Raw genomic sequence first — 21,152 nt, 5'->3', positions numbered from 1 at the left:
CCACTTAGGGTCAGATCAGATTTCCTCACGTGATTGTTTTTTCTTAAAGCCATATTTCCCCTTTTTTACACACACATTACAGGATAGAAATACACATCAAATTTAAAGTTATATATTGTTCTTTTATTTTAAAACCTGGGATTGCAAATACTAGGGATAACGTATCAATATTCATCACAATAGTTTTTCACCAAAGGCTTACTTTGGGCAAGGACGTAACTACAAAATATAGCTGCAAGGTGAACAGCTTACAAGTTTCTCAGCCACACAGTTCATATGAGGCTTTGTGCTTTATCATCAATTTTTGATGACACTGAGCCAACTTTCATTTCGAATCCTTTAAGATATAGAATCCTTCATTAAAATGAGAGAATCCTTCTCCCATACTATATTCTTTTTACAGTAGCATGCAAGGTAACAAATCTTGCAAAGCCCCATGCCCTGAATGATTTTTAAAAAATTGTTTCGTTTACAAACTTGGAAACACAACCTATCCATGTTCATGTCTTCCCGAATGCACATCCCACCCTAGCTTGAATTTCTGGATTTTTTCCTTTTCGCACTGGGATCATGTTCACAAACCAGAATAGAGTATGTGAGGCATGTGGGTGTGGCCATGTAGGAGACCTGCATCTATACTCCAACATGTCAACCTAATATTTGACATCATTTAAAGACCCCTTTAAAATTTGTCCTTGCCCCTCTTCCCCCACTAACTTGAAGGAACCAAAAGATAAACAAATTAAATCACTCACTTCATAAAATCTGCCTTCCTACATCCTCATGACATTTCAGTGCCCACAGGTAACCTCCATAGTGGTTCATCTATTATGTACAGCTCTCTGGATTTTAAAATCATTGGGAAAAAAATTGCATCCCTCTGTATTTACGAGAAGAGAGTGTGACAGGTGGGCAACATGATATCACATTTTGTTTGATACCAAATTTGTGCAAAAAGTGGTTTGATTTTTATGGTCAGTGACTGAAAAAGGTTTTCCACAAGATTTGATTAACATGACCATGTGAATTTCCTTCATTTTCTTTGAATCATTATGGCACAGGAGGCTGCCATTTGGCCCATTCTCTGTAGAGGATTCTCATCAGGGCCATTCCTACACTATTTCCATTTAACCCAACAAGTTTATTTTCCTCAAATACCATCAAATTTCCTTTTGAGCTTGTTCATCTTCTGTGCTTCTCTCTGAGGCAGTTATTTCTAAGTTCATCACTACTGGCTGTATAAAAAGTGCTTCCTCGTACTCTCCCTACTAACCACACCCCTGCAGTATATGTTGCTCAAAGCTTGAAATCTGTTTCCCCTATGTCTTGAGCCATCAGCTTATGGGAACAGTTTTTTTTGTCTACATATGTTGAGGCTGTAAGAATTCTCTCTGATTGCATTGTGGGTGTACTTACATAACACATGGACCGCAGCAATTCAAGAAGACAGATCACCACGCTTTCTCAAGGGCATCTAGGGTCTGGCAATAAATGCTAGCCCAGCCAGCAATGCTCCCGTTTCTGAGTAAACTAAAAAAGAGCTGGAGCAGAACTAAGACATTTAGCCTGTTGAGTCTGCTCTTCCATTCAGCAAAATCATTGCTGATCTGACAATCCTCAATTCTTCAGGCTTTTCCCCAATAGCCTTTGATTCCCTTCCTGATTAAAAATATGTCTAACTTAGCCTTGAACATACTTAACAACTCAACCTCAGTGACCTTTGCGGTAAAGAATTCCACAGATTTACGACTCCCTGAGAGAAGAAACACCTGTTCATCTTGGTCTTAAATGTCAACCCTTTATTCTAAGATTGTGCCCTTTGGTCTTAAACTCTCCCACAAGGTGAAATCCCTTTCTGCATCTATCCTGTCAAGTCCTCAAAGAATCTTGTACCTTTCAGTAAGGTTGCCTCATGTTCTTCTAAATTCCAAAGAGTACATAAGATAGTTCCTCCATATCTGATATCAGCCTAGTGAACCTTATGTGGACTGCCTCTGATGACAAAATATCTTTCTTTAGATGAGGGGCCAAAACTATTCACAGTATTCTAGCTGTGGTCTGACCAGTGCCTTATGTTGTTTTAGCAAAGCGTCACCACTTTTATACTCTATTCCCTTTTGAAATAATTCCATTTGCTTTCCCTATTACCCTACGAACTTGGATACTAGCCTTTTGTGATTCATGGCTGAAGACTCTCAAATCACGTTGATGTTTAGTAGCAGCAGTGTATACCAACTGCAGGGCACACTGCAGAAATTCACCAAAAATCCTAAGATAGCACCTACTTAACTCAAGACCATTACCATCTAGAAGGACAAGGACAACAGATGTATGGGAATACCACCACCAGCAGGTTCCCCTCTGAGCCTCTCATCCTGAGTTGGAAATATATCACCCTACATTAAGTGAGTGTGTTTGTATTATAATCCTGGAATTGCCTTTCTAATGATATTGAAAGTCTATCTACAGCATTGGACTGCAGCTTTTCAAGAAGGCAACTCATCACCATCTTAAGGGCAACCAGCGATGGGCAATAAATGTTGACACAGCGAGTGATACCCACATTCCATAAGTGAACAATAAAAGAACATTTCAGCATAGCCCCCTCCCCCCTCTGCTTTTGCTGGAGAGGCTGTTAAATTGTACTTATGACTTAATATGCTGTTAAGAACTCACACTTGTGATCAAACAAGACTGTGCATAAGATTGAAGGAAGAGGGTGATGTAATGGCAATGTCAGTTCCTAGTTCACACGAAAGCTAAAACAGACATTGCTGGAAAATCGGAATGGAAGGAGGGTTCCATTCTGAGGAAGGGTCACTGGAACTGAAACATTAACACAGATTTCTCTCCACAGATGCTGCCAAACCTGCTGACGTTTTCCAGCAACTTTCATTTTAGTTTCAGATTTCCAGCATCTGCAGTTCTTTCATTTTTTTTATCACATGAAAGCTGATGGAATTTTGATTCAATGAATAAAAATCTGGAAATGACAGCTACTCTGAATATTGGTGACCATAAAGCTAAAATTAATTGTCGTAGAAGTCCAGGACATTTGTCCTTATTCAGTCTGACCTACCTGTGACTCTCAGCAGTGTAGCTGACTCTAAAAGGCTTTCTGAAATGGCTGGCAAGCCATTCAGTTCAAGGATCATTAGGGATCCGTAACAAAAGGTGTCATTGGCATTAACATTCACATCCCATGCATCAGTAAAGACATAAAAACATATTGAGGATAAGATCAAATCACTGATATTTTGTTGATTGCAGCTGCAAAGGCTTCAACAGCGCATCCCTGTGGAGCAGCAGCATACCATTGACAGCTACTTCTTGACTTCTTTGCTTAATTGTCTGTGTGCAGAGGCACAGTCCTAATGGCAAGGGCTGACAGTTTCCGTATCAATACAATTGCAGATCCCAGGCTGCAAAAAAAACTTTAAAAAACTGAAATCACATAATGATTAACAAAGCACGGAAGGAGGTCGTTCAGTCCATTGTGCATGTGCTGGCTCTTCGACACTTCTGTGCTATACCGAGGGAGTGTTGAAGCTGCCATCTTTTGAATGAGATACTAAATCAGTTCCTAGTGGGCATAAAGCAGGAGAACTCTCCTGAGTACTCTGGCCAATATTTATTGTTCAACCAATAACATTTTAAACAACAAATACTTATTTGGTCATTATCTTACTTTTTACCAAATGAACTGCTCTTTTTCCTACATTGCAACAGTGACAATAATCTCAAATGTGCTTAATTGGTTATAAAATACTTTGAGAGGTCCCGTGGTTATGAAAGGCAATATTTCAATGTAATTGAATTATTTTTTTCGATACACACCACCAGGGTTCAAAACAAAGCATGACATAAGTTCTCTTGAATGTTTTAGTATTACTGCAAATATTTTTCTAATGTCTTACAATTTACGTTAATCAAATCTGCTCATTTATTTTAAACCTGCCACCACTATGTCACATATTATTACTAGATGCATTTTCCATATTAAGTTTTTCCAGGAATGTTCCTTCATGTTGTTCGAGATGATTCAGAACAAAGTGCTATGTAATTTGGGCTTGTCCCACCTATGAATACTTTTCTCAAGTTAGTATTGCTCATTGAAAATGCAATGAAAATAAATTAGGATAAACTGAAAGGCTTGGTTCATAGTCTTGCAAAGGATGTCTTGTTTAAATTTATTTATGGCTATCACCAGCTGTGTTTTTTAAAAAAAATAATTAACAAGTGCTATTCTCATTTCTCATGAAGTTTTCTTGACTTTAATGTACATGAAATTGCAGCCATCCTTTGATAGCACCATTATTAAACAGCACCGATCTACAGCAGTTCAGCGTAGAAGAGAACGGTGGAACACCATTCACTGGGAAAACTGGGGGAAGGCATCACCACCCCAACCTTGGTCTGATGACTTTGGAGTTGGAAGACACAGATGCTTATCCTGGAATGCCAAGCCCAAGCAGTAAGTTTCAAATGCCATGTCAGAGTTAAGTTGAAAGATGAATGAAAAAGCTAGTTTTGTCTTTAGATGATAATGTCAACAGAAATTTATGTTCGCTTGTATTACAAGGCTACTGGTAATGGCACTTATTGGCAATAATTTGTTATAGTGCCTTTGTGGAAACCTTAAGATAGTGCCTCTGGAACAGTCTAGTCTGTTTTCAAACTTCAAAAATCAGACACCAACTCAATTACTGTATACCAATGTAAGGAACAGAGGGATGCACCTGGGGAAGGGAAAAGACATAGCATCATCACAGGAAGTTTTCTGATTTCTCATCATGACCCCACTTTCCTTTAACTGTGACATAACCTAGAATTAGCTTGATAAGCAGTATTCACAGTTGCTTTTTCTCACATAGTTGCTGCTAGGGGTGTGTAAATAGGCACAAGGCTTACAAGCATTTAGCAAGAAAGCCAACCCTATAAAAAATGAATACAGGAGCTGTTTCTTCTTTTCATACCTTGCCAAGGGTTTTTATATAGCACTTTGAATAATTGTGAAGGGCAGCCACGTTTACCTGTATATTGTGAAAGTATTGTCAAACTACTCCCAAAAATAATGCTGTTAACAGAACGTTAGAGTCACTTCAGATTTTATGAAGTAAGTGATTTAATTTGTTTATCTTTTGGTTCCTTCAATTAGTATGCTATTTCTGAACTCCTTCATTAGTATCAAATCCAGTCAATTTGTCAAAATACAAGTAACGTGTGCAATCATAAATATAAAATAGCATTCTTCGCAGTCATAGAGATGTAGAGCATGGGAAACAGACCCTTCGGTCCAACCCGTCCATGCTGTAATATTTGATTTTTAATAACAGGTACTGAAATAATTTATTATAATTTAGGTACTTATTGCATTTCACATCAATTTGAGAATGCAACTTGGAGATGTTTCATTCAGAAATAATAACTAGCATTCTATTAGGTAAGCAGTCAATTTCGAATCTGGTTTCAGCTAATGATCTTAAAAGTGAAATATTTCAAGCAAAGATGTTGATTACCAATACTGTTTGTTATTCCGATACTGATTACAAAAAGTCTTTAAAGAATGGCTGAGGATGACCTTTGCAAATAGAATGTTTTGGGAACAGGTCAATTGACCAAAGCCATTTTGGTTGATCTCAAAAACACATTCCTTCCTGTCACTGCATCATCGATTTGATTTTTCTTGAAACTTATCCATACTGGTTGCAGTAGAGATATTTTCTGATAGCTTATTGCACACGTATACTTTTAGCCATTTATCTGCAATTGTTTTAATTGAATTTACATATATTCATAATTTGAAACATGATATTAGACAGAACTTTTTCTTTGAAACTTTAAAGTAAGTCATTAAAGGACTCAATTAAACCTTGAAAGGAAGTCCCAGATCTTCCAATTGCATGTTAGTCATTGCAACAATGTACCTTGAAAGATGCATAAGGGAAACCCTGATAGTCCCATGCAGGAATTGCCTAGGAGGTTTCGATTTCTCATTGAAACATATAGAATTTTTGAGGGGCTTGGTAGGGTAAATGCTGAAAGAATGTTTCCACTCATGGGAGAGTCTAGGAGCAGAGGACATAGCCTCAAAATAAAAGGCCGCCAATTTAAGTCTGAGATGAGGCGGAATGTTTTCTGTCAGAGGGTTGAGTGTCTTTGGAACTCCTTGCCGCAGACATCTGTGGGGCAGAGTCATTGTGTATACTTAAGGCTGAGATAGATTTTTCAACAGTCGGGGAATCAAGGATCAAGGAGAAAGGATAGGAAAGTGGAAATCAGGAGTGTCAGAGCAACCATAATCTTATTGAATGGCAGTGCAGGCTCAATGGCCTGAACAGCCTACTCCTCTTTCTATTTATTATGGTCTTCTGATGGGCAATTAGATAGCCCAAAAATAATTTCCAACTCATGAGTTAGAGACTTCCGAGAAGTTCAACTCATTTGCCTGGACAATCAGCCATGGAAGTTCAGAAGGATTAAAATATGCTGTGATTACTATATAGTCATGAAAATTGAACCATTGCCATCATATAACCATGGCTCTGAGCTTGCCTGTCACCCCACCTCCTATTCGTCCCAACATCTCTCCACGCCCCAGTGGGAACCCTCAAACCTACCTCAACTGACACCCCTAGGTGATAGTGAGGACTGCAGATACTGGAAAGTCAGAGTCAATAAAACATGGCACTGAAAAAAGCACAGCAGGTCAGGCAGCATCTGAGGAGCAGGAAAGTCAATGTTTCAGGCAGGACCCTTAATCAGTCCTGATTAAGAGCTTATGCCCAAAATGTCAACTCTTCAGCTCCTCAGATGCTGCCTGAATGCTGTGCTTTTTCCAGTGCCACTCAACTGACACCTCTACCCCTCCCAACTCTATATGTTCCCAACCCTGACCTCACCCAAACTGCCCACCCAAATGTCTACACTTCCACTCTCCCAGATCTAACACAATTTCTCAACTCCCAACTCAGGCTTGACCCTTCATCAGGACTGGTGAGGGAGAAAGGGGCAGAGAAATAAATAGGGGAGGGGGTTGGGGCTCTGGGAAGGGTAGTTGGGATGGGATGGTGCTAGATGGGCGAAGATAGGAGGCGATTGTGATATTTGGTGGGAAATGTGCGGACAGGTGGGAAGGGAGATGGACAGATAGGTTAAGTGAAGAGGGGGAGCTGAGTCAGAGGATTGGATCTGGGATAGGATGGGGAAGGGGGCCCAAAACATCGACTCTCTCGCTCCTCAGATGCTGTCTGACCTGCTGTGCTTTTTCCAGCACGGTGCTTGATTGACTCTGACTTCTCCAGCAACTGCTGTCCTCGCTAGCTCCCACTAATATGATATTGCAGTGTTTGAAATGTATGGTGAGTCAACTGACTGCTAAACCCGTAAGCTACCTGATCACTTAATATTTGTTGAGGTTGTATAATTATTAATCCTCATTTGTGGTTGTAAGTGGTGAAGTCAATTGGTGTATAATATTCTACAAAGTCAGTTGGATTGTACAGAAGCATAACTGCTTATAGGTATAAAGACTATTGGTGTTAATTGTGCCAGCTACAGTGGAAAGTGAAAGCCAGTTTCTGAAATGTGGGTGAGAGTATGTGATGGATTCATGAGGATTGCAATGTACAAAATAAAATTAATAGAGAATAACTGCAATCAAATTGGAGGCTTATGGATTTATAATCAGTACACCTTTACTTTGTTGTAGATTTAAAACCTGGATAAAATAATATTTTAAAAATCGCTTGATATAGACTCCATATGTTAAACGATTATTTCTTTTGCACATGTTCTACATCTTGTTGGTTAAGTACTTATTGTGCTGCTTCATTTAAAGTCTGTTTGTGCTACAATTTGATCCACCTCCTCACTGACATTTCCTATTGAGTGCACCACTCTTCTAACAGCTCTTGTATAATGGGACTGTCAGGAATTTCTAGTTGGCCTTTTAAAATCAAATCTACATTATCTGAAAGTAGCTTTTTAGTTCTCGTTTAATGGGAAGTGACTCATCTGAAAGTATCAGGTGCTTGCCATCTATCATGTTTTGTTTTAATTTGTTTTTTGTTCGTTACATGAGTGTTACCTGTCAAATACTTATGAGTTGTGATCGAGGTAATCTTTTTATTTGAATAACGAAACCAGTATCTATCCTCCATTTCTATAATATTTAATCATTGCGAAGATCAGGGAAGTTAGAATGAAGAGATTTGCTTGGGAAAAATCAATTTTCTGACATTGCTATCAGAGTGATAGAACCATTTCAAGGTGACTCTAAAGCTTTCCACTATTCCTTGCCCATTTTAACCAAGTTGCTACTATTTCTAATCCAACATAATCTCACTTTGCCAATATCACTTTCTCCCTCTAACCATCCCATTACCTTCTCGAACTTAAATAGTAGAGAAAGAATCAGGGCCTCTTAGTCAATGGTAGGATCGTGGGATGTGTTGTCGAACAAAGAAAGCTAGGAGTGCAGACAGCTAGTTCCTTAAACATCTCATCACAGGTAGATAGAGTGGTGAAGAAGATATTTGGTCCGCTTGCCTTCATTGGTCAGAGCATTGAATACAGGAGTTGTGATGTTATGTTACAGCTGTTCAAGACATTGGTAAGGCCACATTTGGAGTACTATGTACAATTTCTGGTCGCATGCTATAGGAAGGATGTTATTAAACTTGAAAGGGTGCAAAAAAAATTACAAAGAAACAAAGACTGTAAGGTTTGAATTATTAGGAGAAGCTAGGACTTTATTCTCTGCAGTGTCGGAGGTTGAGGGATGAACTTACAGTGGTTTATAAAGTCATGAGGGGCAGGTAAGGTGAACAGCCAAGTCTTTTCCCCAGCGTAAGAGAGTCCAAAATTAAAGGGCATATACTTAAGGTGAGAGGGGAAAGATTTAAAGGGGACATTCTTTTCATGCAGAGGGTGGTGCGTGTATGGAATGAGCTGCCAGAGGAAGTGGTAGAGGCAGGTACAATTACAACATTTGAAAGACATTTGGACAGGTATATGGTTAGGAATGATTTAGATATATATGGACTAAATGCCGGCAAATGATACATTGCCTTAGTAAATTAGAGATGAGTTGTAGTTTAGGTTGGTGTTGACAAGTTGGGCTGAAGGGCTGTTTACATACTGTATGACTGTGTTTGTGTTGTCTTTTACTTTCTTTTGCTTTGGGTGAGAAGTACTGGAAATAAGGCAGCCAATAACGGAAGTATAATCTTAACAAGACAGGAGCAAAACAGGTGAAACTGGAGCAAAGACCAGGAAACAAAAGCCAGATGAAATACAATATTGGTAAATGTGAGCTCATCCATTTTGGTAGGACTAACAGCAAAATGGACTATTATTTAAATGGTGAAAATTTGCAGCATGCTGCTGTGCAGAGGGTCCTGACTGTCATTGTCCACAAATCACAAAATGTTCTTTTGCTGGTGCACCAGATAATTAAGAAGAAAAATTGAATATTGTCCTTCATTGCGAGAGGGATTGAGTTTAAAAATAGGGAAGTTATGCTGTCACTGTATAGGGTGCTGGTGAGGTCACACCTGTGTACAATTTTGGTCTCCTTACTTGAGAAAGGATGTACTGACACTTGAGGGGGTGCAGGGGAGGTTCACCAGGGTGATTCCAGAGTTGAGAGAGTTGACTTATAAGGAGAGATTGAGACGATACTCATTGGAATTTAGAAGAATGATGGGGGGGATCTTATAGAAACATATCTATTCCTTTCATAATTTTATAAGGTAGAAGCAGGGAGGTTGTTTCCAATGGCAGGTGAAACTAGAACAAGGAGGCATAGCCTCAAAATAAAGGGGAGCAGATTAAAGACTGAGTTGAGGAGGAACCTCTTCACCCAAAGGATTGTGAATCTGTGGAATTCTGCCCAGTGAACGTTTTTAAGGCAAAGATAGATTTTTGAACAGCAAAGGAATTAAGGGTTATGTGAGTGGGTGGATAAGTGGAACGAGTCTATGAGAGGATCAGCCTTGATCTTATTGAATGGTGGAGAAGGCTTGGTGAGCCAGATGGCCTACTCCTTGTCCTATTTCTTACGTTATTCAAAGCAGATGAAGACCAACTTGCATTTTACAGAATATTGCCATCAATTGAGCAGAACAGCTTTTGCTAGAGTACAGTAAGTGGACTGAAGATACCGTGACGCTATTCTGGATAAATGCTGACAGGACTTTTACCTTGACAGTCAACAGAGGGATACGTACTGGAAGTGCAGGCCATATACAAATTTTAATATAAGTATATATATATGTTTTGTATCTCTCAAAGTCATAGATAAGATGTAGTTTCACCGTGTGTGCCAGGTTGATGTTCATCTCTGTATGTGTACTGTTTTCAGATTTCCTATTATCTGTAATGGTAGGCATGTATTGGAGACAAATGGAGTTGTTGACTTTGTGGAATTTAGTGGTAGATGCGAGCAAAGTGTCATTGTCATTTTTTATTCTTGTCTTTGCATTGTCTATTGCTTCATCAGGTTTGGTATTGTTCCTTCATCTTTTACTTGTGTGTCTAAAAGGCATTATTGATCCATATTTTATGAATTGGTCCCAGTGTATGTCTGATATTGCTGTTTTTCTGTGAGCAGTTATGAGCAAAAATAACTGCTTGTTTCTTTTCTCTATTGGCCCTTTAAATGCCTCTGCCCTACCACCTCCACCTCCTCCTCCTGTGAAAGCATATGAGGGACTGATGGGGATCTTTGTCACCAAGATTGAGACGATCCATCTGCTGCTTCCTCCCTCTTGCTCTTCAAACCAACCCCTCTGTATACCTACAAACTTTGCAGGTTCTCCTTTTTCTAGCCTTTAAGCCATGTCACTTTCTCCAGTCTCTCCCATGTCCTTCCCAGATTCTTGATAGCCAAAAAAAACTTGCATTTATTTAGTTCCTTGCTCGACCTCAACGCTTGGCAAAACGTTGAAGCTAATTAAGCTTTTGGAAAAGCAAATCTTAACAGGACTTATACACTTAATGGTAAGGTCCTAGGGAGTGTTGCTGAACAAAGAGACCTTGGAGTGCAGGTTCATAGCTCCTTGAAAGTGGAGTTGCAGGTAGGTAGGATAGTGAAGAAGACGTTTGGTATGTTTTCCTTTATTGGTTAGAGCATAGAGTATAAGAGTTGGTAGGTCATGTTGCGGCTGTACAGGATGTTGTTTAGGCTACTTTTAAAATATTACATGCAGTTCTGGTGGCCTTTCCTATCGGAAGGATGTTATGAAACGGAAGTGTTCAGAAAAGATTTACAAGGGTGTTGCCAGTGTTGGAGGATTTGAGCTATTTGAGCTGAATAGGCTAGACTGTTTTCCCTGGAGTGTTGAAGGCTGAGGGGTGACCTCATCGAGGTTAGTAAGATCATGAGGGGCATGGATAGGTTAAATAGACAAGGTCTTTTCCCTGGGGTGTGGGAGTCCAGAACTAGAGGGCATAGGTTTAGGGTGAGAGGGGGAAGATATAATGGGGACCTAAGGGGCAACTTTTTCACACAGAGGGTGGTGCGTGTATGGAATGAGCTGCCAGAGAAAGTGGTGGAGGCTGGTACAATTGCAACATTTCAAAGGCATCTGGATGCGTATATGAATAGGAAGGGTTTAGAGGGATATGGTCCAAGTGCTGGCAAATGGGACTAGATTAGGTTGGGATATCTGGTCGGCATGGACGAGTTGGACCAAAGAGTCTGTTACCATGCTGTCCATCTCTATGACTCTAAGTTGTGCGTCACTTGTAATGTCTGAAACACACCAGCTAATTTGAGTAAAGCCCTATAAACACTAATGAGATAATGACAAAATAATCTGTTTTGGTGATGTTGATTGAGGTATAAATACGTACCAATATGGTGATACTGCTTTGCCATTGAGCAAAGAATTCTTTAACGCTCACCCAAAAGACAGATGAGGGCGTCAGTTTAATTTCTCATCAAAAACTGGCTCCCTCAGTACTTCACTGAAGCACCAAACAACATGTTTTTCAAGTCTCGGGTACAGGGCTTCAATCCATGTCCTTCCCACTGAGGAATAAAGTGTTACCAGTATGCCATAACTGATCTCTTAATGCAATTCCATGTAAATGCATGTGTTTCTTTTGGTTTCAAAAATAGAATTGGGAACACACCTGGAGAAACCATTAAAGCAAGTGGTAAGGTTTCAGGTCCAACTCTGGTGGAGTTCTTTCTACAGTATTTTTCTTTTGTTTTAGCCACATATGTATTCCTGTGAGAAAGGAGACTTGGGAGACATTGTGTTTAGGCCTTGGGAGACAGTGTAGGTCAGGATGTCAGCAAGACCATAGTGACTGGGAGGATAGTTGTTTGTACCAGAGTGATTGCAGGGTCACAGCAGGATCTTGGAATGGCTGTGGTTGACTCAAAAGAGATCAGAGGCACTAGAAATGGCAACGTGCAATGGTTAAGCATCATGGAATAGTTTGGATATGGAATCATAACTTTGTAATAGTACTACAGGACAGGAATGAAACCTGGCATAATAGAGCATGAACTCAATATTTTTAAGAGTTAATGTGGTGGCTAGTCACTGGAACGTATTCACCTAAGTCTGTACATGTTCTTAAAAAAGCAAACATACATGTATAACACAAAAGGGGGAACAAAAACTAATTAGGTGATATAGAAGACATTTCTCAAAGATCTAAACACAAACAACAACACCCACTTTTGACTTAATTCCCAACACACTATTTTATAGATAGTTAAGTCCAGAGATATTAGATTTCTCTCTTAACTCATTTAGTTTTCAACGAACTGACTCCTTACACTTTCTATTATTTTGACTGCAAAGATAATTGTAGGACTCCTTTCAAAGTCTGCAGGCATGGAGGTTTCACAGTTTTGGTGGGTCTAAAATGTTACTGTTCTAGCAATTTGAGGACTTCTATAGAACCTCTTTTGGCCTGGCTGCTTCACAGACTAGAAACCATTTCTGCTAAAGCCACTTGACTGCAGTCACGTGTCTTGTTGGAATTGTTTGGACTAAGCCAGCCCGCTCAAAACACTCTTAAGCAGGCAGCCCAGACCATGACTTTGCAATTTGTTTCAGTAAGTGTACAGTGAAAATTACCCAGAGTAAGTTAGGTAGGTTGACTACCAGGTTTTAAAACAGACTAAAATTTATTCACAAAAGTATGGAACTCAGTCTATCCAATCTAGACTTAATTATGCCATTCCAAATATGCACAACAGTCCCAATAAACAAACCCCTTAAACACAGTAAAAATGAAACAAAGGCTTACAGGTTGAAGTTAGAAGGGCAGAAGGAGATAGAGTTTAGCAGCATGTTTCGACACAGCTCCACTACTGAACTGACTCAAACAAAATTTCTAGGACTAACCACGCCCTTTTCATTATACAGGTCACTTCTAAAACATAACCTTTGGTCTAAAGTCTCATCTGTTTACATATAAACAAACGGCCTCTCAATACACTTTTATCTCTGTACCAAAACCAGTCGATTCAGAGCCTGAGTGGTTTATGACCCCTCTGAAAAACACCAAGGACACAGTATCATTGAGAAAAGGAACAGCTTTCAGAAAAAAGGACCAGCTTTGAGACAGAATTGATACCTTTAGGTCATTGTCATGATTTTGTCTCCTATTTGGAAAAAGAAAAATCTTCTTAGAGCCGAATACAATCTATCTGTCTCTTATTTTTGAAATAATTCAAATTCCAAAAGTGATAAAAAATAATGCACACCTTCCATCACAATTTTCATTGGGATTTTGGGTGTTAAATTGTTACAACAGGGAATGCAGTTTGTGTACGTACAAAAACAGGTATTGTTTGCTGACACAAATGTTCTGCCAATAATTTCCAACTGTACATGCTCACCCCCCATCCAGTATAAGATTAGATTAGATTCCCTACAGTATGGAAACAGGCCCTTCAGCCCAACAAGTCCACACCGACCCTCTGAAGAGCAACCCACCCAGACCCATTTTCCTCTGATTAATGCAGCTAACATTAGGGGCAATTTAGCATGGCCAATTCACCTGACCTGCACATCTTTGGACTGTGGGAGGAAACCGGAGCACCCAGAGGAAACCCATGCAGACACAGGGAGAACGTCCAAACTCCATACAGTCCGAGGCTGGAATTGAACCTGAGACCCTGGTGCTGTGAGGCAGCAGTGCTAACCACTAGCCACCGTACTGCCATTTTTTTCTTAATTTACAAAAATACTACATTGCTTCACACTTTTTTACATGTCCCAATCTATACTTTCATTTAAATCTTTCCATTTTGGTGTATTTACTTGTTTTTTATCACTCTTTTAAAAATTGATTGACTTTTATTGTTTGTACTACACATGCTCTTAAATGTCAGCAGACATCAGAGAAAAAATGAACACATATGTTTGAAAATACGTTTACATTGTTTTAAACCAAGCAGTGGCTAAATAATTAGCACTTTAATTCTACATCAGCCTTTGCTTCATGAATTTGACCAACAAATTTACCACATGGAGACTTTCCAAGTATACATTTGTGTAATATCCTTACAGCTAGATCTTTAATACATTAAGAAGTTTGAATGTTTTGCGAAATAAATAATAATTTACTTCAGTTCTCCACCCTGTATTTAAGCATTTTGTCACATTGAATCACATCGAAGTACACCTTCTGATCTATAATGAATTGACAATTATGTAAATCCAGATAAACAGTTAAGTATACATACAATTTACTTGAACTACATTATGGAAAAACAACAGAGCAAATAAGCTGTAGTAATATGAGGAAGAAAAAGTGTTTATTGTTGGGAACAAATGTGAGGCAGTTAGGAAAGGTCAAATGGGAAGGTGATATTTTGGATACAAGATAGTGGTGATATACATAGGACAAGAGGAGGGAATGTCCAAGAGACTTCAAGCTTGAAGGGGGATTACAAGTGGGGCTTTAGCTGGAATCAATGAAGTAACTTACTTGGTCTGTGGACTAGTAGCCAGTTATAAATGACAAGGGCCTATTTGCATACCAGCAACTGTATGATTGGCTCCCAGTTGGCTGAACAGCTTGGATGTGTGAATGTTTGTACAGAAAGAATCAAACCCTTCAGAAGGGAAAGAACTGTGTTGTTTCTTTGCATCTCAAGCCTGAAGATAGCCAGTTTACTTCCTCTCAATAATTTTCTTAAGCTATGAATTTTAATTAATAAGTCAGACTTTCACAGTCACTGTCTGCTTCCTGCAAACAAGTGAAAGTAACTGGAAAACAAAGATCAAGAAACAGCATTCTGATCAGCAAAAGGATTACCACAGCAAAGCCTGTGAATTGCCTTCCTACGCTTGCCCTCTACCCATAAGATCCAGGGTTTATTTGTATCTAACTACCTGTATATGTGTCTAGAGAGTGCACTTTCAAAGTGGGTTAGAGTTTTAGTTAACAGAGCTATATATCAGTGGTTCATAATTGTTTATCTGTAGTTATAATTTATTTATTTGCAATGAAAAGCAATTTTTGTTAAGAACAGAAACCTGGTCCATGCTTTCTGTCAATGTGGGATTAAAAGACAGGTAAATTGGGGGATTTTACTTACAATTACAAGTATTTAACTTCTGTGACAACTTTGGAAATAGCAGGGCAGTGAAGGGTAACAATTTTCAACACATGCTCATCACCATCCAAATCACTGTACTTCATCAGCCTCTCATGCTGCATCAACTCAATATGTTATTGCTGCTTTTAAAGGTTTGAATCATTTGAGCTTTACACTTTTAAAACTGTCCTGATGCTTCAGTAACTGTTAACCAGCTTTTGCAGTTTTACTTGAGTCAGCTCTAGTACTATCCTTCAAAGGCACTGCAGAACTGAATTTAGATGATGGGTTCAACAGTGGTGTTCCAGCTGCTCAATTATTGAGAAACTACCGTGTTGATGTATAGTTTCAAAAACAATCAAAGCCTGTAATTGACCACTTAAGATCCTGCTGACCGTTCCATTACCAGAAAAGAAAATATTTGAATATTGCATTGACACATAACACATCCTAACTGAGCATCTTACATGAGGTGTATAACTGTGCACATGCTCTATAGATGCAGGAAGGGGTCATTCTATAATTAGTGCATTCTGTGTTTTTTATCCATTGTGTCCTATGTGATGAGATTCTGACTTTAGCCAACACATTAAGAATGCAAGGCTATATGAAGTGCTTCTTCATGTGGATAGAAAATAAGGTAAATTCTGTCTACTCCTTCCCAAAGCTGATTAGACAGTAAAGGAAAAGCCCAAGACATGCACTACTTGCTTGAATCCATATTCAGCACGGTGGCTCAGTGGTTAGCACTGCTGCTTCACAGCACCAGTGTCTCAGGTTCGATTCCAACCTCGGGCGACTGCCTGTGTGGAGTTTGCACATTCACGCCATGTCTTCGTGGGTTTCTTCTGGGTGATCCGGTTTCCTCCCACAGTCCAAAGATGTGCAAGTCAGGTGAATTGCCATGCTAAATTGCCCATAGTGCTAGGTGCATCAGTCAGAAGGAAATGAGTCTGGGTGGGTTACTCTTCAGGAGGGTCGGTGTGGACTGGTTGGGCCGAAGGGCCTGTTTCCACATTGTAGGGAATCTAATCTAATCTTGGAATTGGTCCTGAACTTATCAGTGAACTTTTAAAATCTTCTTGGGCGGCACGGTAGCACAGTGGTTAGCACTGCTGCCTCACAGCGCCAGAGACTCGGGTTCAATTCCTGCCTCAGGCAACTGTCTGTGTGGAGTTTGCACATTTTCCTCATGTCTGGGTGCTCCGATTTCCTCCCATAGTCCAAAAATGTGCAGGTTGGGTGAATTGGCCAGGCTAAATTGCCCGTACTGTTAGGTGAAGGGGTAAATGTAGGGGAATGGGTCTGGGTGGGTTGCTCTTCGGAGGGTTGGTGTGGACTTGTTGGGCTGAAGGGCCTGTTTCCACACTAAGTAATCTAATCTAATCTAATTTGTTTCGGTCTCAAGGGTCATGGGTCAGTCTCAAGAAAACCTATTCTTCATGCTAACTTACTTCATTAAAATAATCTGATTTTTTTTTAATATTAAGTTCCCACTCTGCCATGTAATGCACATTGCTTAATGCTGAAATGTTGAACAAATCACATTTTAATTCAGAGATACATTCTGATGACGTGTTACTGGATCTCATGAAATTAACCCTACTTTCTCCCCACAGCTGCTGCCAGACCTGCTGAGTTTATCCAGCTAATTCTGTGATCACAGCATGATGGAATTTCACTTGGAGTTTGAGAAACTTGGATCTGAAACAGTGTCCCAAATTATGGATATATGAAGAAAGTTGGCTGTAGTTGACTGTAAGAAGCGATGCAGACATATAAGAGCTGCTTCATAACTGTGAACAAAGATTCATTCCATGAAGGAAGAAAGAAAGACTCAACAACAAAAATGTCCCATCCCTGTCGAGCTACTGAAATTCAGGATGATATTGCTAGAGAAGTTCTGGGATTTGAAGATGATTCTCAAATTTGCCAATAAAGTTGAGAAGGAAAGGAAAAACCCATACTTTTAGAATTAGCAACGAAGTTAGATTTGAGTTTAACTAAGGACAAAAGTAAAGCTGAAATTCTCGGAGTTACTCAAACACTTCGGTGTATCAGAAAAACAGACAAGTGCAGTAGAGGTAGAAAAACTTAAATTACAATTGAGGAAAATGGAGTTAGAAGATAAACAAAGGGAGAGAGAGGAGAGAAAGAAGGTTCTTAGCTGAGCAAAGTGAAAGAGAAGAATGGGAGAGAGGGGGAAAAAAAGAAAGAAGGTGCTTAGCTGACAAAAAAAATTTGAGCTTGAGAAGTTATGACTTAGCAAAGTCAGGTTAACAGGATGGAGATTAAAAGAGAAGATTGTGATATATATATAAGTATGTCAAAACTCTGCTACATTTTGATGAGAAAGATATTGAAGCTTTCTTTATTTCATTTGAAAAATTGGCTACATAGATTGAGTGGTGTGTGGATTTGTGGGTAATGCTGGTTCAGATGAAACTGGTAGGCAGAGCTAGTGAGGTATTTGCAGCGCTGTCAGATGAGGGTTCAAGAGACTATGAAGAGGTCAAACAGGCTATTTTAAATGCTTATGAATTGATATCAGAAGCATATAGACAGTGGTTCAGAAACACAAAGAAGGAACCAGGTCAGACTTATGTTGAGTCTGAAAGAATTAAACATAGTCATTTTGATCGATGGGTGCGTGCTTTGAAAATAGATGGGACATTTGAAGCTTTAGGAGAGATTATTCTGCTGGAGGAGTTTAAAAACTCACTTCCAGAGATGGTAAGAATTCACGTGGTGGAGCAGAAAGTTCAGAAAGTGAGAAGGGCAGCAGAATTAGCAGGTGAGTACATGTTGGTGGATCAGACAAGCTTCCGGCCAGAATTTTGTCCTGTGAGGGATTGAAGTTGGGAGAAGGGGAGATCCTACACTACAAAACCAAGAGTAGAGCACACTGGTCAGAATTTACCACATGTTTAAGAAGCCCAAGAGGGTGAAAAGGAGGTGAAAGGCTCAGGTGTTTTCACTGTAATGCAGTGGGACACAGGAAACTTCAGTGCTGGTGATTTCAGAAGGACACTAGGAAGAGGTGTTTTCACTGCCAGAAGGTGGGACACATAAAGTCGCAGTGCTAGTCATTAAAGAACAACACTGTGGGAGAAGATGTGGTAAAAGAAGCAAAGCCAGTGGCATTGGTGAAGGGAGTAAAAGAGACCCCAAGAAGAGCCGAGGAGCTGCAGGAGAGTGCATAGCCTAGGCAGGGGCTGGGTATGGAATTAGTACCTGATTGCTACAAAGAATCTGCCTCTGTGGGTAAAGTTTACTCAGAAAGAACAGGAGGAGAAGGACAAGAAGTTACAATTTGAGAGATACAGGATCTAACCAGTCACTGATAGTAAGGGATGAGTGAATATACACACTTCCTGATCTGTTACCTGAGAATGTGATAATTTGTGGGTGGATGGACAGAAATTTAGCATTCCCCTGTATAAGATCAGGTTGGAATGCCAACTCAACACTGGGGAAGTAACAGTGGGAGTGATTGACAGAGTGTCAGTTCAAGGAATTTAGTTTGTTCTTGGGAATGATTTGGCAGGATCCAAGTGGGAGTGACAGCCCTTGTTGTGGAGAAGCATAAGGAAGACCAAGAAACTGAGAAGTTAAAACAGATATTCTGGTATTTTCCCAGACTGTGGTAACAAAATCCCACTATCATAACGAAGCAAAAAGTAAAGAGAAAGATGAATGGCGCAGGAAAAACCTGAACAGGCAGAGTCAGACAGAAGTGTTAAGTCCTGAAAGGCTAAGAGACTTGCAACAGCAAGACAAGATGATAAAAGACATATATGTGAATGCATACTCTGAAGATGAGGCAGAGAATATTCTGGAAAGTTACTATCTGAGAGATAGAAGTGAAAATGGAGACCACAGCAGGTTAGTGCAGAGGAGAAATAGGCCGAAGTGCACCAGATTGTGTTGCCGGTAGCATTCAGACAGGAAGTGTTACGGGTAGCACATGAACTACCTGTAGGCGGTCACCTTGGGGTATGAAAGACTCAGCCTCAGATACAAAAACATTTTTAATTGGCCTGGAATGCACAAGGATGTGGTTAACTTTTGCCATATGTGTCATACATGCCAAATGGTAGGTAAGCCACAGATAGTAATAAAAGCAGCCCTTTGTTGCCAATTCCCACATTTGAAAAACCTTTTACGCAAGTTATAATTGATTGTGTAGGTCCCCTCCCGAGAAGTAAAAGTGGGAACCAGTACTTGTTGACCATAATGGATGTGTCTACCAGATTTCCGAAGGTAATTCCATTATGGAGTATCAAGGCAAAAAAGGTGGTAAAGGAGTTAGTAGCTTTCATCACATGGTATGGGCTACCCAGAGAGATTCAGTTGGACCAAGAGTCAAATTGTACTACTAGGCTGTTTAAAGAAGTTGTGGGTAGCTTACATATACAGCACTTTAAGTCCAGTGTGTATCATCCTGAATCCCAGGGAGCTTTAAAAAGGTGGCATCAGACATTGGAGAACATGTTGAGAGGACTACCCAAATGATTGGGATAAAGGTATCCCACTCGTTTGCCATTAAGAGATGCTCCAAATGAATCTACTCAGTTCATTCCCTTTGAGTTAATATTTGGTCATGAAGTGAGAGGCCCTTTGAAATTAAATAAAGAAAAATTGACAGGACCAAAGTTGGAGATCTCACACTTAGATTATGTATCGGAGGTGAGGGAGAGACTAAATCGAGTAGGTGAGTTAGCTAAACAGTACCTAAAGAGGGCACAGTATAAATGAAGCAGGTGGCAGATAAAAGCTCTGAGACTCAGATGTTTTCCCGAGGGGATGACGTGTTAGTAATATTACCAGTGATAGGAGATCCCTTCAAAGCCAGGTTTAGTGGTCCTATCAAATTGAGAAAAAGTTGAGTCAGGTGAACTATCTAGTAAAGATGACAGATAGAGCAAAAAGAGTTTCAGGTATGTCATATGAACATGTTGAAACTGTATTACACTAGAGAGAAAGAACTGGAGAAACAGGTGTTAGTTACTGTCCCACAGAGTGAGGAATCGAATCCAGATGACGTGAATTTTGATGTGCCTCAAATTAGATTAAAAAATGAAGAAGTCTTTGAGAAGTGGGATAGATTAGTAAGCTATCTGTCTCAGGAACATGTAACAAATCTTTCAATTGTGTTCTAGCAGTATAAAGACATATATAAGAATTAGATTGAGAAGACCAATGCTATTTTCATGAAGTTGCATAAGGAATACTGCTCCGATAATACAACACCCCAATTAGCTTAATCCTGTCAAAGCCAGCCAAATTCAGATGGAGGCTATGCTTGATGAGGACATCATCGAACCAAGCCAGAGCGAGTGGAGTTCGCCGATCATCTTAGTTCCTAAACCGGACGGGACTCAATGATTCTGCATGGATTATTGGAAGGTCAACGCCATTACAAAATCTGACTTATATCCAATTCCTAGATTGGAGGACTCTATTGAGAGAGTCTGACAAGCTAGTTACATCACCTTAATGTGTGGTTACTGCCAGGTACCTTTATCAGAGTTGGTGAAAGAAATTTCTGCGTTTGTAATCCCAAATGGGCTAT

The 21,152-nt window shown here is 39.7% G+C and overlaps 1 protein-coding gene across 3 annotated transcripts in view; it reads left to right on the top strand.

The window, feature by feature from the left end:
• The window catches only part of epb41l4b (erythrocyte membrane protein band 4.1 like 4B), a 399,237-nt gene that overhangs the window by 267,397 nt on the left and 110,688 nt on the right, over nt 1-21,152 (top strand). For all 3 annotated transcript variants that reach the window (XM_087987177.1, XM_087987176.1, XM_043690060.2), the window contains exon 16: nt 4,296-4,474. In XM_087987177.1, the coding sequence (XP_087843303.1) occupies nt 4,296-4,474 (179 nt within the window). The remainder of the gene's footprint in view (nt 1-4,295; nt 4,475-21,152) is intronic.

The sequence above is a fragment of the Chiloscyllium plagiosum genome, unplaced genomic scaffold (assembly GCF_037043375.1).
Source record: "Chiloscyllium plagiosum isolate Xiang-an unplaced genomic scaffold, Cpla_swu_hap1 HiC_scaffold_5, whole genome shotgun sequence".
In the NCBI taxonomy this organism is placed as follows: Eukaryota; Metazoa; Chordata; class Chondrichthyes; order Orectolobiformes; family Hemiscylliidae; genus Chiloscyllium; species Chiloscyllium plagiosum.
This window is presented reverse-complemented; position numbering and strand designations above follow the sequence as displayed.